The 26,758-nt window shown below is 38.6% G+C and overlaps 1 protein-coding gene across 2 annotated transcripts in view; it reads left to right on the forward strand.

The window, feature by feature from the left end:
- Window positions 1-26,758, forward strand: part of MATN2 (matrilin 2) — a 70,105-nt gene that overhangs the window by 19,338 nt on the left and 24,009 nt on the right. For both annotated transcript variants that reach the window (XM_061373198.1, XM_061373199.1), the window contains exons 3-7: window positions 4,690-5,259; window positions 9,435-9,557; window positions 13,584-13,706; window positions 18,348-18,470; window positions 23,797-23,919. In XM_061373198.1, the coding sequence (XP_061229182.1) occupies window positions 4,690-5,259; window positions 9,435-9,557; window positions 13,584-13,706; window positions 18,348-18,470; window positions 23,797-23,919 (1,062 nt within the window). The remainder of the gene's footprint in view (window positions 1-4,689; window positions 5,260-9,434; window positions 9,558-13,583; window positions 13,707-18,347; window positions 18,471-23,796; window positions 23,920-26,758) is intronic.

Here is a 26,758-nt window from a genome sequence, read left to right on the forward strand (position 1 = left end):
GATGTTCAGTGGGGAGGAGAATTTATTTACTATTGATTTGACCTTGCCTTGCCTTGCCTCTTCTGTCCTTGTCTTGCCTCTCCTGGTCTTTCCTTTGGATAATACAACTCACACTGAGGGTTTTCTTTAACCTTTGCGTTGACAATACAAAACCTCGGCTGACTTAGAATCAGGTTTATGGATGAGTAGCTCTTTCGATGAGTATGTCACTTTTCATAAATAGAGTGGAACTGCATTACTTTTGGGTATGAGGATGTTTATAGAATCACAGAATAGTTAGGGTGGAAAGGACCTTGTGATCATCTAATTCCAACCCCCTGCCATGGGCATGGACACCTCACACTAAACCATCTCACCCAAGGCTCTGTCCAGCCTGGCCTTGAACACTGCCAGGGCAACTTCCTTGGGCAGCCCTTTCCAGTGTCTCACCACCCTTACAGTAAAGAACTTCCTCCTTATATCCAATCTAAACTTCCTCTGTTTCAGTTTTAACCCATTACCCCTTGTCCTATCACTACAGTCCCTAATGAAGAGTCCCTCCCCCGCATCCTTATAGGCCCCCTTCAGATACTGGAAGGCTGCTATGAGGTCTCCACACAGCCTTCTCTTCTCCAGGCTGAACAGTCCCAACTTTCTCAGCCTGTCTTCATACAGGAGGTGCTCCAGTCCCCTCATCATCCTTATGGCCCTCCTCTGGACTTGTTCCAACAGATGCATGTCCTTTTTATGTTGAGAACACCAGAACTGCACACAATACTCCAGGTGAGGTCTCACGAGAGCAGAGTAGAGGGGCAGGATCACCTCCTTCGCCCTGCTGGTCATGCTGCTTTTGGTGCAGCCCAGGATATGGTTGGCTTTCTGGGCTGCGAGCGCACACTGAAGCCGGCTCATGTGAAGTTTCTCATCGACCAACACCCCCAAGTCCTTCTCTGCAGGGCTGCTCTGAATCTCTTCTCTGCTCAGCCTGGAACTGTGCCTGGGATTGCTCCGACCCAGGTGTAGGACCTTGCATTTGGCATGGTTAAACTTCATGAGGTTGGCATCAGCCCACCTCACAAGCATGTCAAGGTCCCTCTGGATGGCATTCCTTCCCTCCAGCGTATCAACCGAACCACACAGCTTGGGGTCATCGGCAAACTTGCTGAGGGCGCACTCAATCCCACTGTCCATGTCAGCAACGAAGATGTTAAACAAGACCAGCCCCAACACAGATCCCTGAGGGACACCACTCATTACAGGTCTCCAGCCGGACATTGAGCCATTGACCACAACCCTTTGCGTGCGGCCATCCAGCCAGTTCTTTATCCACCAAGTGGTCCATTCATCAAATCGATGTCTCTCCAATTTAGATACAAGGATGTCGTGTGGGACAGTGTCAAACGCTTTGCACAAATCCAGGTAGATGACATCAACTGCTCTACCCCTGTCCATCAGTTCTGTAGCCCCATCATAGAAGGCCACCAAATTGGTCAGGCAGGATTTCCCCTTAGTGAACCCATGCTGGCTGTCACCAAGCACCTTGTTGTTTTTCATGTGCCTTAGCATGCCTTCCAGGAGAATCTGCTCCAAGATTTTGCCAGGCAGAGAGGTGAGACTGACTGGTCTGTTGTTGCCTGGGTCATCCGTTTTCCCCTTCTTGAAAATGGGGGTTATATTTCCCTTTTTCCAGTCATTGGGAGCTTTGCCTGACTGCCATGATTTTTAAATATGATGGCCAGTGGCTTAGCAACTTCATTTGCCAGCTCCTTCAGGACCCGTTGATGGATTTCATCAGGTCCCATGGACTTGTGCACATTCAGGTTCTTAAATGGTCTCGAACCAGATCCTCTACTGTGTTTACCAAAGCTGTGATAAAGTTTCCTGTTTAAAATGAGGGTTGGTGATAGGAAGAGGTTATAGTTTCAAGGGCAAGTGCAGAAGCATTCAACTGGTTAAAATGTGTCACTGAAAGTTTATCTGCTAGGATGGGTGTTCAGATCTGTTAGTCATTACTGATTGCCATTCCTCAAAAATTCCAGCTGGAGTTTTGCTTAAAAAGATTTTTTATTTTTCATGGAGCCCATCTCAGCTATATCAGCTTTGATAATTACAAGGTTATTAAAATTGCCACCAAATCAAAAGGAAAAGTTTTTAAATAAATTTAGGAAATGTGTGGTATTTCGATAGATAGAATGTTGCTGGTGAAAGCAGTTTTGAAATATACTGTATTATATTCAGACTGATTTTTCTTAAGTAATTTAGCACAATGGGGTGTGTTTCTGAGACTACTATCCACTAATGCTGTCCAGGCTTTTTCCCACCAAGATTCATGCCTGATTTCAAAATATGTAACTGAGTCTCTTCAGCCTGGGATCCAAATCTTTATACTCATATTAAAAAGATTCAACACCATGGGTCTAGTTTCAACTTGTTTTAGGGGAAATACAATAACAGTCATTTTACCTTTCTCTTTCTTTCCCCTCATACACACACACACTCATATTCTTAGACTTTTTTCTGTAATTATCTTTCTTTCCCCTTGCTCTGCTCCCACAAATCATATCTTAGTGTTTGTATTAAAATTGTGCTGGAATATTGCATGTTATATTAGTAAAAATAATTAATAATTAAATACACCACTAAGTTATTGAGATAGAAGATAGTTATGTCAGGATATCTGTATCCCATTAGAACTGGAATTTTGTTTCTGCTCGATTTGGCTTGCATTCAGTATCCTCTGCTTTTGAAAGAATGAGCAACCCAAGTATATTCCTACGCTTATGAATAAAGCCATACTGTAGACTGCACATGACTAAATCCAGGCATTCATTTGTATTGTCATCAAAGGACATTTTTATTCTATGCCCACAAATGTTCTTGGTAATCTATGAAAGAGGCTTCTGAGTTAGCAAATGAAAATAGGCATCTTTCTCACCCTTTTCCTTGGCAGAAGTACATGACCAGTGTTCAGCAGCAGTCACCAGTGAACCCATGTAAAGGCTTGTTAAGTCTTTGATTGGCCCACTTGTACTTGTGCCATATGACATGACCTTTAATTACACAAATACTACTTTTCCACCAGGCATTTGCCTCATTCATTGCATAAAATTGATGAGAGTGAGCTGAGAATTGAATTAGGTTGGGCAATAAAGGGAGATTAGTGATTAGGGCTATCTCAGATTAGTAAAACGAGGACACCACTGCAGTTTGATGAGCAATCTTGCCACCTTTTATCTTTCAAGCCAGAGAGACAACTAGCTACCTCACAGGTTTGTTTGCAGCCATAGAAATTTGAGAGCATGAGCAGAGGCACTGATTGGTCTGCCTAAGCCAGTGTCCTGTCTCTGACAGCAGTCAAAAGTGGTTGCATATGAGCAACTTTAAGAGCAAGACAATACTACCTGCAGGTACTCTCCCAGCTGCCATGCTTTTGTGGCTCAGGGATTTCCTAATCTGGAGGGGTCTTTGATGTGCTAAACCTCAGTTGATTTTTCATCACCAGTATCCTGTTGAGCCCTTTAAAGTCCATTTAATTTTTTGCCACATGCTGCCTTCTGTGGCACAACTCATAGCTCACTTCCCCTTGCTTGCTTCAAGCCTGCCATGTGCTGGCTTTCTGTGAATGGTCCAGACAATGAGACCGTAGTCCATTCTCATTGTGCAACTCATGCATAAGTCTTACATTCTTTCAAAAAAGAAGGATGCTAAGCAGACACCAGAGGATGCAACATGGGTCCCAGAAAGCTGGTAATATGCCCAGAAAGCAGCCAGCCTTCACTTCTGCTGTTATTCATGGTAGCTTGGACTCTCTGCCTATGCAATAGTCAGATATAGACATACCCTGTAGTATTTCTGCTTCAGTGGCTCTTGGGAACAAAAAGACTGCTGATGGCTGAAACAGAAGATTTCAGGAAGTGTATGCGTGGTGTTTTGGCCAAGTTGAATGCTGCTGCAGACAACAGGATTTTCTCTCTGATGCAGCCACAGAATTTCCGTGTGAGATGCTGAATTAGTCCAATATATGAGACTTTTCCCAGATGGCTATTAATTATGTGTTTGAAATCATACGGTTTGATTTACAGAAGTGCTGATCACTCACAGCTGCAGTTGATGTCATTGAGAGCTGTACTTTGAACATGCAAAGTACTGATTAATGCCAAGTTCCCTGAAAAATCAGACCCTTCACGTCTTGCATCGGTCACTGCAATCTACAGATGCTTTTGACCTGAATTCCTGTGTGTTCTGTTTTCCCTGTTTGTTACAGAGGACTGGTACCTCCCTGATTCGCCAGAGTGTTAGATTCTAAGTCCTCAGGCACTACCACAAAAAGCATCACAGTGCATCCCACTCAAGTTGTAACTGTGTAATTCGGAGAGGGTTTCCATTCTGCGTGGTGTATCTCAAGCAAAATGACATAACAAGGTACAGCACAAATACCTACCCATTCCACTGCCATTGGCTATTCTGGGGACTGATCTCACCAAAAAAAATATCTAACATATACTGATCATATAACAGGCAGCTTTTGCTGTTTAGTAGAGGAGAAAATTATATTCCTACGTAGCTTTAGTACTGGCATCTCCTGTTTTTCCTGTATTTTCCCAGCACTTGTGGTTATTGAGACAGCATGCTTGAAGTATCAGGTCAGCCTAAACTGACTTGCAGTTTGAAATTCTTGTAAAGTATTTTTGTTTGCATTTTGCCTTCCAGAAAATACTTGCAACAACAAACGCCTGGACCTGGTCTTCATCATTGACAGCTCTCGCAGTGTACATCACTATGACTTTGAAAAAGTGAAGGAGTTCATTTTAACCATCTTGCAGTTTCTGGACATCAGCCCTGATGCCACCCGTGTAGGCCTGATTCAGTACGGCAGCACAGTCAAACAGGAGTTTTCACTGAAGACATTCAGGAGGAAACAGGATATTGAAAGAGCAGTGAGGAGAATGATGCACCTGGCAACTGGCACCATGACTGGACTGGCCATTCAGTATGCAGTGAACATTGCGTTTTCAGAGTCAGAAGGAGCTCGACCTCTGAAGCAGAATGTGCCCCGAATTATCATGATTGTGACGGATGGGAGACCACAGGATCCAGTGGCAGAGATTGCTGCTAAAGCACGCAACTCAGGAATCTTGATTTTTGCCATTGGAGTGGGAAGAGTAGATATGAACACGCTGAAGTCTATTGGCAGTGAACCACATGAAGAGCATGTGTTTCTGGTTGCTAATTTCAGTCAGATTGAAACACTGACATCTGCATTCCAGACTAAACTTTGTGGTAAGGATTTTATCTATAGTTTTGAATACAGAAATGAAAGTAAAATATGGAAAAAAATATGCATTATAACTAAGCTTTTTTTTTTTTTACATGAAGTCTTTTCTGTTAGAATTTACTGTCTAGGCAACATTTAGGACAGCAGTTATATATATGGGGAAAAAAACTAATCCGACCGCTGTGTGCCATAAAATGTGATCTAATTCCTAGTGGCCATAAGTAGTGGGGCAAACCCACGTATCATGGTTTTCCTGTTCATTGCATGGTAGCAATAAATTTACAACCCTCTGCTATTTGAATATTAGGTAAGTTGTTTCATCTATTGATTTTAAATGTGACCTTTCTTAGTACTAAAACTTCAAATTGATGGATGGTCTTTTGGTTATTTAAATACATCTCTGGAGTGCATGGATTCCTCTTCCAGAGCTTACATATTAATTCTATGCAAACAATTACCTCTGCACGTGCCTAGTGACTGGAAGTGAGACACAGAGACATGGTAGTGGTTCTATTCTATCCATTTTAAATATGGAAAATAAGGAAAAGGCATTACAGTGATACCATTTATTCACACAATAAAGTAAATATTTTAATAGGTACTAATTTACAACACAGAAATCACTTCCATCTGTAATCTCCTGATAAGAAATTATCTTTCACAAATACCATGGAATATGTAATTAATTTTATTCCAATCTGAGCACTTAATATAGCTTTTTGTTTATTTCTGAGGCAAATTTGAAAGATCTTCATACAGATTTGGCATTAAGTTGAGGCATTTTCAGCAGAGTCCAGGAAAAGAATGCCTGGTGGGACTGAATGCTCACTCATCTCTGGGGATGGTTTTGCCAGAAAAGAACTGAGACTTATTGTCAGGATAGTCTGGAGAATTTTCCTTACTTGGACTTTTCCAAAATTGTTTCAGGCTAACAGGGCTCCAGCTGAACTGCATCAGCACAAAACTCCATCACAGACATTCATCAGATAATAGATTTTTTTCCTGTTTGTTCTTTGCTGTATAATTAGCTGGCATAGTAAGATACATTTAAGAACCAAGAAAGAGTAAACTAAACACGGATTGAGAGTTGAAATGGAATGAACAGCAGATGCTTCAGAACTTCATCTTACTGAATTTTTAAATTGTATTTTAGAAATAAATCCAGCGCAAATACAACTTACTCATTTTTTCTTTTCAGATTAGGCAGTGCCCAGTAAATGTATTAGAGTTTTATAACTCACTTTCAATCCAAACACATGTGATCCTCAATAAAAGTACCCCCCTACAGATGAAGGAGTATGGAGGTGACAAAGTTTGCTGCTGCCTCCTACTGGCAGGTAGTGCCTCCGCTACATTTGCTGTGTCAGGAGTTGAAAGTGAGATTCAAAACCGCGCTTGACCCAGGCCCAGACGCAACAGAGAATTTAAGTTCTTAGATTTTTATGGATTTCAGGTTAAGGGACTAAATTGCAGATAGGATCCTTAATATTTTATTGAGTCTGGGCTGTGAAGCAGCCTTCAGCTTGCTGAATTTCAAAAGAGCAATCTAAAAATCCATAGCCTCTGCTTCCTAGAGCACCTACATTCCTCCTGGGAAATGTGGTTAGTTTTATTAAGTCCTCCCCAGTGTGGACCCAGAGGCAATATCATTGTAGTCAAACATCTGGACACCTTGTTTCTTTGCTAGAGCTATTGAATACAACACTCTTGTCAAGTCTTCTGGCATGCAGTCTGCTGCACTTCATGCTGGGGGAAAAGACCGTGGCACTTGAGCTTTCCTTATGTCTGGATTGCCCTTATGCCCATGGAATGTGTCTTCGTGGTTCCTGTGAAGATTCCAGGTTTCTGGCCAACTGATGAAGCTCTATGGGAAAAATAAAAAGCAGACCAAGTTAACTACTGCTTACCGATGCATGGCAGAGATCACCCAGTGCCTATCAGCTATATTCTCAGAAGAATACAAATAAATTGTCTGTGCCCCATCCTCTGCTAAGTCAGACTTTCCCTACAGTTGCTGCGTCTGGCTGCTAAAGATGTAGGGGTGTCAGAAACAACAGTTGAAGAAAAACTTGGGAGTTTTTCTTCAAAAGTTGGGAAACCAGCAGCCTATTTTAATTAGCAGTCAACAAAGTAAAAAAGAGAAGCAAACAGTATCCTGGGAAATCAGAAGCATGAGGAGTGAGATGAGAGTGGAAAACTCAAAAGAAGATAAACTGAAATGGGGATGGATCAGTCAGGAGCATATGAAGTCTCAAATATTCTCCTGTAAAATGGTGTCATCCCCATTTTACATTGGAGGAACACCATTGCAGCTGAGAGAGCCCTGCTTTCTTGCAAATTCAGATACAGGTGTACCTATGTGAACACATGAATCTCACACTGAATCTATGAAGGTTGATGCTTGCTTGAAGATGTTAATATTATTGTCTTGCTCAAAATCAAATAAGGATCCTGTGACATAGGCAGGGCTAAAATCTGATTCACAAGGCTCGCATTCAAATTCTTCAGCTATGAGATCACCCTTTCTAATACTGCTGTCTACTGCTGAGTCCTCCTGCAACAAATGAGGTTGCACAAATGACACAAACTGATGACCAGAGTATCACTGATTCTTCGAAATGGGTGCAACAGAGACACTTTGGAAAAAATCTATGGTAATATATCAGAAAACTGGTAACAGATGGTAACTGAATTCTCAGAAGGGACTGAGTGATTAGGATGCCTATTATTGAATGCTTCTATTTTCCCTTTTCATTTCCTAGTACTCTGTTTTGCAACCTTATGTTCTTTTGTTATGGGAGGACTGACTTTGCAGTAATGTTCTATAATTTACACTCTATAGCTTTAGCACACGGTGAGATGCTTAAACTACTGAAATGAATATATTTTTCATTTGTCATATTTGAAAGTGCTTCTTTGGTCATAAAAAGCCATACCTGATGTTGAAAGCTGGTGACATATAGCCAGGAAGAAACGTCTGCTTAGGGAGTATCCTCTAATAAACTTCATTTTCAGAATGGCAGAAAGATGAAAAGAGAAGTCCAAGCAGGTCTGTATTCACATAAATAGAAGTACTTTATTATGGCAGAAAATCATGAGATCCAAAAAGCTGATTAAGAAATGGTGGTTTGTGTATTTGTACACATAGCTCTGTTAACCATCCCAAAGACCACATACTTGGTATGTATCTTAAAACCACTTTTTTTTTTTTTCACCCCCACAAGTATCACACATACCACATGTTATCAGGCTTCTGTTGTGGCTCCTGGAAGATTTCTGTTAATGTCTATTCCATAAATTTTGAGCTTTGTTGACCTAGCAGAATAAGGAGCACATCAATCCGTAATCGTGTTCCCTGTGAAGTCATTCACCTATATTACAGCAATGCTCCTGTGAGAAGAATAAAATCCAGAAGATTTCTTAGTTCCCAACTACTGAAAAGAAAATAGTTCAGCAATGAATTTGTCAGAATTCTTTTTCTTTTTTGCCATCTCGATCTGTTGCTTTTTATTACATGCTGTTTGAGACAAAAAATGCAAACATTAAAATTAGACTCTAGAGTGTAGCTCAGCTCAGCTCCCATTTACTGGAGCTTGGAGGTGCATGACTTCAGTGTCGCCATATATTGCTTGTATGTTTCTCAGCATTAATAATTAAGCAAGTTGTTTGATGATTTGTCATCATGTTGTTTTCTAGTTATTCTTCTTTGGTATTGTGCTGTGTGGTGATTTTCTTCATTCAAGATACTGAATGTCCACTAGAACAGTTTGTACTTAAATTCTACTTATTTTCTACATTTGAATGTGGTAGGTTTGTTTCATTGTTTTCTTGGGACCAGCAAGTAATTATTCTTTCCAGATACTCTACTGTATATTTTTATTTTGTTTATATCCCCATTTTACATGAAATTTGATGCCCAAAAGCATGTCACCAATGTCAGCCAGACAGAAAATATCTAACTTCATAGTGGGGTTTTTTTAGAAATTAATATATAGTATTGTTTGTTAAGGATTTTTTTTGTAATCTTATAGGGTTAAGCTTCCATTTTTGTTTTTACTGTCAACTCTTAGTTTGAAACTTACGAATTGCTTCAGTAAAATCTTCTATACTTTTTATTTATTTTGGTTGTGACCACAAGTAAGACCAGCAGTTAATAACATTTTACTTTTTTTTCTTTCAGTGCCCCATATGTGCAGTATAGTTGAACATCAGTGTGATCACTTCTGCATAAACACCCCAGGCTCCTACCTCTGCAGATGTAAACAAGGATACATTCTGAATGCTGACCAGAAGACTTGCAGCAGTATGTTATCTTTCTTAACTTTTCTCTTTCATGCTCTGAAAAAGTGCTTTTAATATCACCTATCCTTTAGGGACTGAGCTCAGTATATAATTAATGGTAATCATAAGAAAGAGTCTAAAAGGGTGAAATTTTAATTCTTTTTCTTGTCTTGGATCATTGAATTTCTTACAAACCTTTCTGAAATGCATCTAGCTAATTTTTATAAACAGCTCTTCAGAGGTACACTGAAACTGCATAAAATTACGTTTGAATTCTATTGATGTAGTAGGTTCAACAGTGAAGCAATAATCGAAGACAGAACTGTTTTTATCATCTTGCATGAGGTGAATCTAACTACTTTAGTAACTTGTCTAGGTAGCAGCCAGTGCTAAATAGTACAGAAAGGTGCAATAAACCCCATATTAGAGATCTGTGAAAAAAATTGCCATTCTGAAAAGCTCTTTCTAACTGCTGTTTGGAGCATAAGGATTTGCAACAATTCAAAGAATAGTTTAAAAAGCCTTGTTTATGCTTTCATTTCCTTCTTTAAAAGGGTTGATTTTTTTCAGTTTTAAATATTTAGCTTTATAGTTTATAATAATAAACTTTTTTCACTCTTTGTAGCAGTATTTCTTTTTTTCAGTTTGACTTGCTTCCTAGTAATTAACAGCAGATTACATTAGATGGGTATTCCTCATTTATTTCTGTATCCACCGTTATTTTGAAGAAATCATGTAATACTATTTTTAATTACTTGTGGAAGATGTACTTGCTACAAATGCAGTTTCTTATCCCATGACAGTGCATGGATTCAAGTGAAATTTGACAAACTGATTTTAGCCAGAAGAAAAATTTTGGAAGACATCTTTCAAAACACTGGAGGAGACAGTCATGGTGAGAGCATAGGACATACCCTTCACAACTGATAATTTAGAGTTAAGGTGAAGGATGAAGGCTCAAATCCTGTCCCTGTGTCTGAACTCTCATATTCCACATCTCAGGAGAGTGCTGTAAAACAATCAGATTATTTTGGGATTAGCAGGTTCTTACTCACTTTTGCTTAGTGTTGTATTCTATATCAGATGCTTAATGACCACTGAAACAGTGAGTATGTCAGTATCTGAGGTGACTCTGCAACTTGGGGATTAAAGTCCTTACATGTGCAGTGGGAGACTTCCTGTGATGTCAAGCTACCGGTTGCATTACTTTTAGGAATCTTTACTTTCTAGTCCTTCTCAGCAGCATCCTTCACCAAATGTAGACATTTGTTGTATGCATGTACGTAAATTACAAGGGAATGTTTCGGATAGATGGAACAAATTAAACATTTTCTTTGTGGTTTGGTTTTGGGGTTTTTTCCCCCTCAAAAAGACACAAAAAATTTTCCCTTCAAAAGGACATTTCAATCCAATCCGGAATATTTCCTAACTATTATGTAGTTTAGCAGCTCTGCCAAGACAAGAATAGTGACAAGAACAATTTTTCACACAGCCTGTTTTCTCTGCTTCCGCATATTTTCTATAGCTTTTCAGAAAGAGGGTGGTCAGAATCCCAAACGATTGCTCCGACTATGTAATCACATTTCAGTAATGTTCTCTAACTTGTTCTTTTCATTGTGTCCTTCTTAAAATGCTTCTAATTTAAAAATTTCGTATTCTTTGAATCTTTCTTTTAAACCCTACTCATGCTATGGCGTTTATTAAAGAATTTCTTAGAAGGGATTCTTTTGCTTTTGCCTTTCTAGAAATTATTTGAAATCCAGAATTTCTTTTTAATTTCCTCTCACACGTTGTCCCCATCCTTATGCCTAACATCAATTTTGACTGTTGAATTTTTTTTTGTGAGTCAATTAGAAAAAAATTTAATTACAAGTATGAAAAGTTCCTTCTTTATTGTGTCACCTTTCTTGTTGTGTTACATTTCCATACTTTTTATCAGCCAGTAGTTCAGCTTTTGAGTACTGACCTGCTTCAAATTACAGGTTAATTACAAAGAGAGTTCTGGACTTGTGTGTAGTTTTCCTCCTGGTGACACAGTAGCACAAGCGCACAGTAGCCCTCAGTCTGGTCCCTTTCCACCACTTTTCAAAGCACATTGCTGCATTGCTTTACTTTTTTTTTTTTTTTTTTAGCTATGACTCCATCTAATATTATTTTTCCCCACTTACCTGTCACACATGGTTTGCTTGACTGTGTACTTGCTTTGATCTCCAATCAGATGATACTAGATTGCAGTTTGCTGAATATGAAAAGGAAACGAGTCATTCAGTGTGTTTGTAGCCTCCTTCTAATGGACTTCTTTCTACATTACCAAACTATGCAACAATTTTAACAATTAGCACTGGAAATCTAATATTGAGAGCCATCAAACTGGCCTTAAATGTGTTAGGATGGTACAAATCTTTGGTGAAAGAGGATTTGTGTCTAAAAACTTCCCTGAGAAGTAATGGAATTCATGAGGAAAGGGGACCAAGCCTGGACAAACTGATCAGCTTATTTCTGGAGGTAAGGAGAAGCATGGTGAGCAAAATCTCCACAGTCTGTGGCCATTTTAGTTACCCTCACTGGCTGCTGATTAAACAGGGTATATTTATCTAAGGCTTGGATGTCTTTGTACCTCTTTTATGATCAAATATTTTCTTTATGTATATATTTTAACACTTTCTAAATTAAACAGTGCAGAAAAGATGACAGGAAAGTACCTATACTCTGTTTTCAGTCTTCTATTCACTTTTTTTTTTTTAACATTGTGAGGGTACACCATATTAGTATTCAGTTCTTAAAAACCCTTAACCAAATGGCTTCAATCACCAAAGAACTGACAACTTAGTTTTAGGTAGGAAAAAGGTACCTTTGTCTTTGAACAGATGGTAGTTCAGTTCCTTGGTACATTTCATTATATCATTATTTCTAAAAAAGTTTTTCCATGCATTGAAGAAAGAAAATCTGCCATACCTGTGATTTGTTGGAACATTCTTACATTTATGTCATGAAGATGTTTTGCATCCATGCAAAGGATGGTTCTTTCACATACTCTGGTGTAACTTCTAGAGAAGAGTGGTTATGTCAGATAATAGCTATTCTTTATTCATTACACCGCATTTGTTTAACTTAATCTCTTCCATTCTTCTCTAGAGATGTTCAAATCTTACATTAATACACAAAACGGTACTAAAAAGGAAATGGAGCTGAAACAAGCTGAAAAATTATCTATTTGTAGGTGTTTATACTGGAACAAGAGAGTTAAACGACTGTTTATGCTGTTCATCATGCTGCTTGATACGAAGCAGACAGCTATAAAAGAAAATTCACGTTTGCTTGGCTAGTTTCCTAAACATGTTCCAAAAGCCTTTTTGTAACTGTAAAAGACCACTATGTGTTGAGCAGTCCTGATCCTGAGTAGCACAAAGTACTCTGCTTTCCAAAGATTTCACTGGGGAAACTTAGAGTTCCCAGAAAGCTTTAGTCTACTGAAAAGAAAGCCCAATGTGCTTCATTTGGCCAGATGCTGAACTGACCTCATTTGTCATGGTAATTTTTCTAACGAGATCTTCTGCTTGGGAGGGGTAACTTGCTATGGTATTTTACAGAAAATTGAAGAATTATAAAAGAAATTAAATACCCCTGGGTTTTTTGGTGTTGTTTTTTCCTTTCCTTTGCAACCTTGTCATCATTTCTCTAGGAGGGTTATGCAAAAACAGAATTAAAAAAAAAATACAATTAAACACTATTATTTTTTCCCCTAAAAGCCCTGAAGAATGCCCTTCAGACTTTTAGAGAGACATACAGTCAAGCAACTCTGCTAAGCACCACTGGTCCATCAATAGTTGTGCCTTCAGCTGAAGGAATGAGCTCCTTGGCTTGGAGTGATTGTTCCTGCTGGCAGAAGACTTTCACTGTGTGACAGAACATTGGCATGTTCTGTGTTAAAATGAGCTCATATCTAAAGAGCTGTTCATAGCTTCCTGAAATTTAGCTTTGATTTATAGTCTGCATGTATGTTATAAAAAGTCAAAGAATTTCATACTCATGCAATTATGTTTTGTAGCTCAGGACCTTTGTGCTGTGGAGAAACATGCCTGTGAGCAGATTTGTGTGAACACACCTGGGTCTTACGTCTGTCAGTGTTATGAAGGCTATGAGCTTGATGCAGATGGAAAGAATTGTATTGGTGAGTATAAGTTTAGCAATTCACATTTATTTCTTGACACAAACCAAAGGGAAATTCAATAAAAATCAATACCCAGTTTAGCCACAGACATAGATGTTGATGGGAAGCCTCTTCTCTGTGAGTGGTAGATAAGGATGAATGTATATTGGCATGTTTGTAGGCCTATACTGATAATGAGTGGTGGCTTGGGGAAATGGTTCCAACTAATTTCACACAGAAAGTAACATTGGTGTTTTGAAATAACACACCAGATGTTTTATTCTAGATCCATGTAGGTGGCCAGCAATGTACTGGCATGATGTATGTGGCCATTAAAAAACACAAACTCAGCAACTCCTTTTCAGACAGAACTTACATATGAAAAAACTTGGAAGTAGACAGTTTCTTGCCAATTCCTATTTGGTTTTGTGGTCATGCCAGGAGAGATTTCAAACTCTTTTTGGGAAGATCACTTTAAGCAAAGTTTAGCCCCCCCTTAAAAACCCATCCACTATGGGCCTTTCATTTTTGCTATGGGCAGTAAAGAAGCAAACATCAGCTCTAAGAAATACAACTCAAAATAGTGAGTGTGGAAATACATTATAATAATTGTTTAACACAAAACTTACTTTCTTCTTTATTACTATATAAGTATCTCACACTTCTTCCCCATTTAAACACAGTAAATACTTTTGGTATAATCTTCTTGGCAAGTCCATTAGCCTCCTCATAAGCTTTTCATCCCATGCTAGATTTTGGGAAAATATTTGTAAGCTAAACAATGTTTGAAACTGTCTGCTCAGTGATAAGCATGGCTGGCAGAGCTGTTTGCCTTTTTAAACAGCTCTTCATTTTAACTGCCCTCCTTCCGTGTGAACAAAATCCTGCCAGTTAAGGTTTGGTGCTAATAAGCCATTCTTTCTCCATCATGCTGCTGCACACTGTCTCACCACCTTCTTGGTGTTGCTGGACATGCTGACCTCTTTTTCCTGGCACTGGTGCTAGACTGTCTCCATATTACTGCAGCTGTTGGGCTTTGGATCTCTTCTCCTGACAGGTTGCTGGCACCTCTCTGCAGTCCTGGCACCACTAGATTTTTTTTTGGCTGCTTTCTCGGTTCTTAAAAGTCCTCCATAACTGCTCTACTCTTCCTCCACATCTCTTTTCATCCTCCTTATGCCTTTACTTATTCTGTCACCTTTTCTTTCTACCCTTTTCTTCTACCCTTCTCCTTAGCTTTCTTTGTTCTCCTAAGCCTGAATAACCTATATAAATATCACAGGAGTAAAACAGCAATGTAAGAGAAAGGTGACCCATGCTGTCCAGAGTTCAGAGAGGGCAATGTAAGCACCCAGAATGCAGAACTGGTAACTGGAAGTAAAAGATGGCTCTCATCATTTAAGAAAAATAGGGTGGAAGAAACATGGGGAGATATATCCAATCTAAATTTCCCTGGTTAAAACTTACACAGGGGAAGTTTAGATTGGATAAAAGGAAGAAATTCTTTCCTGTTAGGGTGGTGAGGCACTGGAATAGGTTGTCCAGGGAGGTTGTGAATGCTCCATCCCTGGCAGAGTTCAAGGCAAGATTGGTCTCTCAGTGAGATGGTTTAGTGTGAGGTGTTCCTGGCCATGGCAGGGGGGTTGGAACTAGGTGATCTTAAGGTCCTTTCCAACCCTAACTATTCTATGATTCTATTCTATGACAACTGAATTAAATGCTTGTTTATGAAAAAGGTCAGTAATTCATCCTTTAGAAAAATTTCTTATTGAAATAGGCATGGACCATTAAAAACAGTGAGATCTCTACATGTTCATATTCTACTGTATGTCTCATGACTCAGTACAGAAATACAAAAATAATAAATTAGTAAATTATTATTCTGCTTTGCTCTTATACAAACTGTGTATATTTTGTGCATACCAACTAAAGGATTACAGTACTTTAATATAAAAAATATATATTTATAATTTTTCTCAGTCTTTTCAGGAAGATTTAACTCCATGGACAACTTACCTGCTTGCTGACTGGAATGCTGTTGACAATTTCCCTTCTAAGCAAGTACCATGGAAATTAAATATAAAAGGGAAATGAATTTGTAGGCCAATTAATAGTGCCAGTCTGCAAGGCTAACCCTGCCTGAAAGTAGGGCAATTTGTATACAAAAATTACTGCAAGAGGGAATACTTAGCTCAAAAAGCAACTGTCAAGCTAATGTTCTCACTTCTTAATTGTGTTACTGGAAAGGCATTATTTAAATTGATATGCTCATTATTCTTACAGTCCAACAGATCTACTTTTATGACTCTCTAAAGGTTATAAATAAATAGGAAAAGAAAGCCTGGAAAAATTAGTTACCTATTTTGATGTTGGGCTTGGTTTTTTTTTTCCCTTTCTGTCCACAGCACATTAGCAGCTATATAGCCATAAGAAGGCACAGTTCCTCTCTCCAGAGATTGTAATCTGAGAGTGCTTAGGTTCACAGTTGCTCATATGTTGATAATAAAGCATTCTAAGGCCTATCTCAAACAACAAAGGTGGTGAAAAGGCTTGACAGAGCAGATGTCAACTTTCGGCTTATGTAGTTTCGGGGAAATGGAGGCTGAGGGGTGACCTCATTGCTGTCCACAGCTTCCTGAGGAAGGGAAGTGAAAAGGGAGGTGCTGAGCTCTTCTCTGTGCTGTCCAGGGATAGAACACATGGGAATGGCAGCGGGGTTGGACTAGATGATCTTCTGAGGTCCCTTCCAACCCTTGGGATTCTGTGATTCTGTGAAAGCTGAGCCAGGGGAGGTTTAGATTGCATATTAGGAAGCATTTCTTTACAAAGAATGTGGTCAAATACAGGAATAGGCTTCCTAGAGAGATGGTTGATACCCCAAAACTGTCAGTATTTAAGAGGCATTTGAACAATGCCTTTAATGACATCCTTTAACACTTGGTCAGCCCTAAATTGTCAGGCAGTTTTACTAAACAATCATTCTACTGCATGTTCCAGCTGTTCTATCCTATCTTACCCTATACCATCCCATTCCATTCCATTTCAGTCTGTTACAGTCTAGACTAAACTTTATAATCATTGTCAGGCAGTTGCAGGTATTGTGGTAGAAATGCATTTTGTTTGAGTTTAAATGCAGAGGAGGAGGTGACTTTATGTAGCAATCCATATGGGCTGCTTCCCAGCTATGATGCAAGATAGAAAAAATTATATATTCTTTGGCCTACTTATTTCTTAATGTGTCTTTTAAAAAACTTGTAAATGTGCATGTGGTCAGAATTAATTTAAGAGGAAAACTGAGTAATTGTATGACACATTATATCCTTGAAATATATATTCAATAAATATGTTTTTATATTAAGCTATTCAGTCTGGAAACAGGAAGGCGCTTGCCAGGAAAATGGTCTCACACAGTAGCCCATAACAGGTCTAATTTGACTTGATTCAGCACAATTTTGAAGGGTTAAAAGAAGCTCTTTTAAAGTAGCTAAGTGGATTATCTGCTTTCCTGAATAGATGACCTTGACCAAATATCTTAGCACACCTGAGTACACTCATGGCTTGCAAAGGCAGGGCTACTGAAGAAGGAACTGATTTCATTAAAACAAATTACTGCCTCTTAATTCAGGAGGCTCAGCAGTATAAAGTAATGAAAAAATTACTCAGTTGGCAGGGAAGGGAGCCTGCCTCATTAAATGTCTGTGTGAAGCTGACCACATTACTGTTTTCTGCAGAGAATCAGGTAAACTTACCTAATGTGGGACTGGCAGCTCTATGGGGACTGAACACCTGCTTTGTGACTAATCTAATTTCTTCTCAGATTTTCTTTGTGATGAAACAGCTTAACCTGCAAAGAGAAGTTAAATGTTCTGGGTGGGTTTTTTTTCTAGCACTTTTTAATGGGCTTTTCTGAGTAAACTCAAAAGCATTACCTTACTACCCTTTGGCAATCTATCTTGTAAATACAGGTTTGTGCAATAAATGACCAGGTTTATGAAATAAGGGACCAGACTACCTATGATATTTTACTTCTCTAATACAAAAAGCATTATATAAGCAAAATATCAGTGTTGAATACCAGCCAGAAGCTCTCAGGCTTCACAGCTGCTTTGTATAGGACAAATCTAGAGCATATTAGGGGGAATAAGTGTACCATGACAGGCCTCATTGTAGAAGGTATTGCCATGGGCCTGCTATATACTTAGGGTATGGGAACAGCTCTTGAGAAGTAATACAGAGGGAACTGAGGAAAAGTAGAGTAATTCCAGGACTGGGACTGGAGAGACAGAATGCAAAACTAAATAAATTAAACTTTGCTATGCCCTGGTGTACAGTGTGAACACCTGGACAAAGTTACTGGCTTTAAAAGTTTCTGAGTTTCCAGATCTGAGAAAACATGTTGAGAAGGCTCCTGATAATCTGAGAGTTGATAGATGTTCAATGGATAGGAGAAATGATCCAGGACTCGTATCAAATCTGATTTACCAATTGGTACTGAAAGTGCACTAATTTTTTTTCAGAAAGGCTCTTCAAGACAGAAATTATACCAGATTTTCCTTTTTTTTTTTTTAATAGATACTGTGTGTAACATATACCACAATATCTATGCATAATAGTTCTAATTATGTTTTTCTAATTGTACCTGTTGGTCTTGTTCTTTTTCAGTTGTAGATTTCTGTGCTTTGGATAATCAAGGTTGCCAGCATGAATGTGTTAACACTGAGGACTCCTATTACTGTAGATGCCATCCAGGGTACATTTTAAATCCAGACAAAAGAACTTGCAGAAGTAAGTTGTGATAAAGTTTAATTATGAACAGTTCATACTACTTCTGTCATCTTCTCAGCTATAACACTCCTATTGATCCTTTGAAAAGTGGATAATGCATCAGGTATAGAAAATGGCATGCCCTGTAAGCCAAAGGTCTTGAAAGCATTGCAAGTTATTTTGGGGGGTAGGTTTTTTTTGGGGGGAGGCTAAGGATAGGGGTCCCTTCTATGAGGAGGAAGCTTTTAAAATGAAAATGGGCTCCTTTACAACAATGAAAACCCAAAAGTTTGTCCTACATAGTCTTTTTGATTATCCAGACTTTTCAGTTAGTATGTCATCTCCCTAGCAGGGTAAACAAGCCTGTACAAGAGAATTTATAATCGGCTTGGTTTGTAATACAAGCTAAAATTAAATAGAGCAATTCCACAATCAGAGAACACAAACATTGCAGCCTATTTTCCCACGGATTTTTCTCAAGAGTGAGTTTTTTGATAGTGAGCTAAAGTTCTGGCAACCTTAGTATCTTCTACCAAGCTTCCATGTTTCCATCAGGTTATAATAACTTCATGACTTTGCTTGCTTGTTGATTGTCAAATTTGATTGATAGCAGGCTAACATGCTCAAAAATTACCAGAGTTAGGAGTGGATATAAAGTGGAGGGGACTGACAGACCTGAAAGTACTCTTGCCAAAGCTTCCTGTAATTGGCAACACAAACTAAAAGCTCTACAATGTTTAATGTCATAACTGACTTTCAGGAATGTGAAGCAAAACCCATAATACGCCTTCCTAGTTACCTTTCTTTATAAATATGGGGCTTGTTAAAGAAATGTTACTATTGTGTCTGTAAGCAGATAAACTCCATTAGTTTAGGTGACTGGAACTGCCGATGCCAGTGGTGAATTTAATCCGTATCATTGAAAAATATGTTCACACATTATTTCTCAAAAAAATACATCAATATAGAACTGCATTTCTGTGTCATTAACAACCTTGTGAGCATTTCAATGTTTATCATGAGAGACTATCTTAAACCAAAACCTGTTCTGTTTCTTATGCTTGGTATCTATTTCATTTAGTTTTAGTATTTAAAAAGAAAGCATTTAATCCAGGTTGTAGATCTGACCTTACAGTCACAGGAAAGAGACACACTTCCCCAAGGCCAGCTTGTACTGGTTCAAGGTGCTTAGAGATTGTATGAAGTTGCTCATTTGTCTAGTACCCACCAGCTAAGGGCTGGAAATTCTCTTATACTTCCACATATACTTCCACATCCATGTGTTCTTGAAATCTTATTATAATATAAGTGCTTTCCACTCCCCAAGCACAAATTTTGTTAACTCGTTAAAACTAAGTATGTGGATCTTACGCAGTGTTTTCTCCCCAAGTTTTAACAGAGCAAATACCTTAAAACTACATAAACGTTTTATATGTCTTGAGTGGTTTTTAACTTGTGGTCTAGCTGTATGAATTACTTTAAACTTTTTAAATTGGTGATCCACAGAATGATGGAAGCCGAGAGAGTAGCAGGGAAGTATTATTTTGTGCTTGTCCTGTCTTCATGCTCTTAGGTATCTATTGCTTGAGATAGCACATTGGGCTATATAAACTCAATCTGACCATGTGCTGCTGTCTTTATGTTGGAAATATGGACAGGATCTCTGGAAGTCATTTATTCCAGCTTCCTCTTCAAAGTGAAACCACCACAAACTGCAGATCAAGTCAGCTATGGTTTTGTCTAGTTGAGTCTTACAAATCTCCAGTGGAGAGTCCAAAATGTCTGTGAGCAACCTGCTCCACTGCTGTACTATCCCTCTCATGGAAAACATTTTCCTCATGTCCAGTGGTAATCACCCAAGCCACAAGTGGTGACCACTGTTCCCTGTTACATTATTTGGCACTAGCAAGATGGTTTTAGTTCCAACACCTTTGAAACGACCTACAAGAAGTAATTGTAGGCTGCAATTAGATATCTTCCTTTTCACCAAGCTTATTAAGACCAGATTCCTCAAGTTCTCTGCACAAGTCAGATGCACTGTGTCCCAGCAGCAGGTCTCTGTTGAGCCCTCTTCAATTTATTCCCTTTAACTGGGGGAGGAAGGGAAAGGATTATTCCAGAACTGGACTAGGTATGTCAAATGCAGTCTCCAGCTGGCCTGGCAATACTCCTTGTTGATCCAGAACCTGACCTGCAGACTAACCTCAGCTTGACCATGGCCTTCCTTGCCACTGTGAACCTGCCCAGCAGTCACTGGGCAAAAAGACAAAAGCCTACAAGTTGGAGCCTTCTGCTATCTGTTTGTACCCACCTTTTGGTCAGGTGAGGTAACAGACTTCACCACCGCATTCCCATTGCCATTTCCAGCCTGATCTTGACCAAAAACTCTCAGCTTGCACTTCTGTGGTTTCATATTGGATCTCTGTGGAACAGAGATCTTTAATATAAAACACAAAAGTACACTGCTCTGCAAAAGGGAATGCAGTCTGGGAGCTAAGGATGGCTACACGACAAGCAGGGCCAGTAATCTCTCTGACAAGGCCTTTGATACCACGGTGTCCAAAGAAGAGGAACAAAACAGGGCTTGTGATGATAAACAGGCTCAGCCAACAGTCCGGTGATCACCAAACAAGTCCATAGTATCCAGAGAGGTCTCAGGTCAATTCAAAAAGTCAAGTTAGCCAGTCAGCATATCATGATCAGCAAAATGGAAGGCTAGGCACAGGTATACCTATAACATAGCTCAGGCAAGCACCAGGGGTGAGAGACTAACATTAAATGCAGCTCCCAAGCCAACGGGCAGAGGCCACAGACAGGCTTTTCACAGCTCTGTGCATCTCTGCTGTGTTAACTGAATTCTGGTTTTGTTTTGTTTTTTTTTTTTTTTTTTGGGTTTTTTTGTAAATGCTTTAAATTAGTTTAAAGTTTTAAAAAAAATTAAAATTTCATCAGGTTGCAATTGGGGAAAAATCAAAGTGACTGGACATGGGGGGCATAGAGATTGATTTGAAGGAGTAGTCAGGGAGAAATGTCAGATCATTCTCTTTCAAGATGTATGTCCTGAATCCAAGCGTAAATAAAATTTAGTAAGCCAGTTTTCCTTGCACTTTGCATAATCTATGCCTTGCTAATAAAATAAAGGATGAATGAAGGAACTGTGTAGACCTTAATTCTGTGAAAGTCAAGACAGCATGAGAGCTCTTCAGAGCAAAAGTATCCTCTAGCTCCCATATGTTATGAATCACACTGCCTCTGACTCAGCATAAACAACATGTAGAAACAGACTTCAGACCACTGGATTTAAAATGTTTGTAAATTTAAAACCTTTAACATAAATTTCTTATGTTTGGCTTACATACTGAATCTCAGGGATGACTGCCGATTAGCCAAGGCTCTTGCCCATGCCAGATCACATCTCTGCATCAACAAGCAGTCCTGGGTCTGGAGTGCCAGCTCAAGATAATCTCAGCATCCTGGCTTTCTTTTCTTAAATAGAAAGTAAGCTTTCATGCTTATGGCTGCAAAGAAAATCTGGAAAATGTCAGTGTTATCGGTATGGTCATGCATATCTGACAGATGTTTTCCCTGGGAATTACTCCAAACTTCTTACAATAAAGTACAAGGAACAAGGTTCATGAGAGCAACCCTCCAAACACCATCACAGTACTCTGTGTGTAGCTGGAAGAGAGCAGCAAATTCAGATTATCAGTGAGTCAGGAAGAGATCATTCCTAGCTGCTACATTAACTATTAAGAGGTCTTTAGCCACTCTTGCTGCTCCTCTCAGGAGGACAGATGTAAGCTTCTGCTTGTACTTATGGGTGCTGAGCCTCAACTGTTCTTCTTTAGGGAAGGCCCCTGTTTGAGTTGTGAGCAGGTTCACATCACCTGTAGCTTGTGGAGAGGCCTTCTGTTAGCATACTTAATGGACTGTCTTAATGAAGCCCTGTGAAATGTGTTTTTAGTGTTCCCAGCATAATAGCCTCAATTTCCAACAAAGATAATAATACATGTTTTTCAGCTCCTTGTGGTTGTCTTCAGAATCAGTTACCCAGGAAAAGTATGTTCTGCACACTTGAGTTAGCAGGAATTTGAGCAGTTAACTGCAACACAGCACTGAGAAGGTCCAGAAGGCATACAGCTATATTCCACATGGCTTTATGGTTTCTGTCTCTCCAGTGCACTCTTGAACAAGCCAAATTTTCTAATTTATTGGGTTTTTATTAAACAGATAAGATCCCTGTTATGTCCATGTCTATGTACATATGCTGCCATAAAAAGGTTTGGTAAAGGAAATGTTCTATAAATATAACACATAGAGTTCATAAATGGTAAAATACTCCTCTCATGCTCTCTTAGGAAGTCACATTCCACTTTGCCCTGAAAATACAGGTAGTTTATTATTGCTAAGGGCTTTCATCATATACAAAGGCTCAATTGCATTATCCCGCGACATATACAAAGAAAGAATAGTTCCTGCCTCAGAATGTCAGTTACCTGTGGGAATAATAATTAGCCTCTGAATGTCAGTTTTCAGATTGTGTAATGAGGTGTTTAAAAGTGCCTAGATGTCTTTAAAAATGGGACTTGCTTGATTTGTTACTTATTTATCTATTTTTTTCAGTACTGGGGGGTTAAGACCATTCTTTTACTGGTATAAATTATTTAACTCCAGTGATATAAAACTAAGTGATGGCCAGACACTGCATCTAAATGAATGTCAGGTTCTTTGACTTCATCAATGGTAGTAAACACTATGTGGTAAATGCCACAGTGCTTATTGCACAATTACTTTCCTTTTTAATGTACTTTATATGCAAGTTGTAGCTGTTTCTAGACTTTGCTATCTTCTCTTTCATGAGCATTTTAAATGGAAGAATTGTGTAGCAGCACCCAGAGCTGTTAAAACACCAATGCTCCCGATGACCTAATCATCCTGTTTTGGTCTTATAAGCAACATTCAAAAGCATGTTTGTGCATTAGTACCTATAGTATCTAACTTGCTCTGGGTAAAATAAAGAAGCAATTTTGATAAGGCAATGTATAGGACTTAGCTGCAAAATGTTAAGGAATATTTATGATTCTAATTCCTCTACTGAGTGTAGTACGTGTGTTCTTGGAGACTTCATTGAAGTACACATATCAGGTATACCCAAGTATAGCAAATATTTGGAAAAAAGATTTTATTTTCATGGTTTGAAACAAAATGGCAAAAAGTCAGAATGGTGACTAGGAAAGAAAAAGAAAAAAAGAAAAGACTAAAGAGAATAAAACATAGTAACTGGATTTTTTACCTAAATTATTTCTGAGGAATAGTACTCCTCGCTGACAGTTTTTTCCTCATTTAGGACCAGACTATTGTGCTCTTCAGGACCATGGCTGTGAGCAAGAATGTGTTAATACAGACAATTCCTATTTTTGTCGATGCCAAGAAGGGTTTAGACTTAATCCAGATGAAAAAACATGCAAAAGTGAGTAATTCTTTGGACATCATAAAGTTCATCTGCTTTTATTTCTCAAACCTGCTGTAAATGGTTTCCCTTCTGAAGGGATGAAATTTTTCTCTATAATTAAAGTTCAAACAATTGTTTCTTTATAAACCTGAATTTTAATTGAGCCAGTCATGCTGGCAAATATACTGTTGCTGTTTTGTAGACTAGGTTGTATATTAGATGTTTTCTGAAGAGATTTATGGAAACCTGAGGAGTAACACAGGAGTGGCTCAAAGCCAGTAAGTTCATTACTTATTTGAAATTTTCTGACCTTGTCTGGTAGTGACATAAACAGCTGGGAAAAGAAAATAATAATAATTTACCTTGCTTTGCCCCATTGGCTTCCCCAGGAACAGATGTATTTCATTAACTTGGGAAAGTGCTGGGTAGGTAATGTAGCTATTAAAATCAACTTAATGTCACACAAGAAACCCACAGTTTCCTAAAACAATTGTAAAAACAGCCTCAGCAATATAAGGGTTCTAAACCAATCACACATACTATTTACTTTAAAAAGTCTGTTGTGTTACAGCTCTTCTTGAGTAGGGGCCTGGAATCACAGTAGATTTTCAATGTAATGCTGTTAAAGTTTAAGGAGGATATGTTTGGTAAAATGAACTAGCCTAATCTGGTGACTCAGTGCCTGGAGGGGAAAAATGTGTTGCTGATATTTTATGAATAAGAAGCTTGCCTGGAGCAACATAATTATATTTTAGACGCTCATAAAATTTATCTGGTTTTGGAGTTGTATTTTCTCTCAGTTTTAAGGACTCGTTCTCATGAAGCATCTTTGTCTACACAGTGCTGTTTTTACAGCAATCCATGCTATTCTGGTTTTTATTGTCTATATGATATTTTAATACATTCAGGTTCTTACAGATTGGATGTGCCTTGGTAAGTAGAGGAAAAAAGAACAGTGTTGTGTAAAGTATTTATTGCCAAGGATGTAGTTGCAAACTAAAGGCAAATTATAATTCCCTTTTCAGAATTCTTAACCTTAGTGACATTTCCAGGATTACGCTCCTATTCCAAATCTTGTTACAAGAAGGCTCATGTTAGATAAGTTAGTAAAATAAAGCAGAACATCTGCAAATATGCCCTCTTTATAAATCAGGGAGAATGTGTCACTGGTAAGTAGAACCAAGCATTCCTCCTTCACCATGATGCATGGCTTCTGATGACTACAGGAGCAGGTCTGCGGGAGCCAAAGTGAAGTCTTGTATAGCCAAATATTTTCAATCCACTCTCAGATCCTCAACTCACTGTCAGCTCTAACAGGTGTCCAAAGAACAGGATCCAGTACTGTTTAAGAAAAGTGAGTTTTTCTAAGCCATTTTACTTCAGAAACCCTCATGGCTGGCATGAATTCCTCACTGTTTTTCTCTCCACAGAAGTAAACTTCTGTGCTTTAGGTCAGCATTATTGTGAACATGAATGGGTTGACATGGAAGAGTCATTTGTATGCAAGTGTCATCCTGGATATGCCCTATGACATGATGGCAATACGTGCAGAAATGAGTGTGTCTCATGAGCTGCAGTGACAAGTTACTGCAGTTGGGGGATGTGAGAACAGAATGAGAAAATGCTCGTGGGTCCCTTCTGAGATCTTTCTGAGCTATGCAAACCTATGTTATTGTAAAGTCTACCACGAGCCAGGCCTAGTGAAGTAATGCTATAGTGAGATCCCTGATCCAATAGAGAACTAAAGCATCATGTTTTCCAATCCAAATGACTATGAATATGTGTTCAGCCAAGGTGTCTAACACAAAGACAATGTTGAACATCTGCATCATTGCTATGGGCTATGTAAACTGCAGCACACCTGACGCAGGCCTATGCCAGTATGTGGAAAGATGTAGAGACTTCTGCCTTCTATATGTATATTCTTTCAATGATCTGTTTGATGAAATGTCCTTTTTTAGTAAGAATGTTACTAAATAAATGGTCAGTGTTGCACCAGAAAGAAACAAACACAATTGCCCACTTGACATCACCCAGTTTATTGAAGGTACTTTTATTGCAGAGAACCATTCTGCACATCATCTAAAATACCAGCAGCTGTTTCCCCTGATACTTATGTTTTTCCAAAGGAACACTCATTACTGAAATTAAAAAAAAAAAGTTGATAGGCCAGGGAGTAATTATTTCTAAATAAAATATTTGTGATAAAGCCAAATTTAAAGAAACTTGGATGTGTTGCAAGAGCTCAGAACTTTTTAACTGTTATGATTTTAGGCTATCACAAGTTGAATATCTAAAAATTAATATGTCCCAAGACACTCATTGTTTTTTAAAATACTGGGCTTTCCCTTGTCTCTTTCCCTTCTTACATTTTTTTTTAACACATGTAATGGAACACACAAAATGACCAAATTTACAGTATACTAATTTCTAAAGCCTGATATTTAGCACCTTTGTGATTACACTGCTCCTTGAAAGAGTGTGTTAAAAGATTCTCCATGAGAACCTAAAGTATTCAGATGTTGAAAGTCACATTAGTCTGGGTGTTTGTATTGTAAAAGACAATGCCAAACAGATGCAATTTTTCACAGAAAATACTGGGGGGGAAGTAAATCTGGGTTTTTCTCCACATTTTTATGTGCAGTAAGAAGTTACACAAGCCTCTTCATGATGATGTAAACTCTTGGAAAAAGGAGAATGTTCCAGCTGGAGCTTGCTTTACCTAGTAAAAACTGACACCATGGCTTCACTTGTTCAAGCCAACATTATCTTTTTCTATATTAAATAGTAAATCTGGACCCATTACTGCAAACTTATTGCTTAGTTAGATAAACTAATAAACAGCAATATTTAGAAC

This window comes from Neopsephotus bourkii, unplaced genomic scaffold, assembly GCF_033783945.1.
Source record: "Neopsephotus bourkii isolate Nb327-2 ecotype Australia unplaced genomic scaffold, CSIRO-AGI_Nbou_v1 NB_1630, whole genome shotgun sequence".
Lineage (NCBI taxonomy): Eukaryota > Metazoa > Chordata > Aves > Psittaciformes > Psittacidae > Neopsephotus > Neopsephotus bourkii.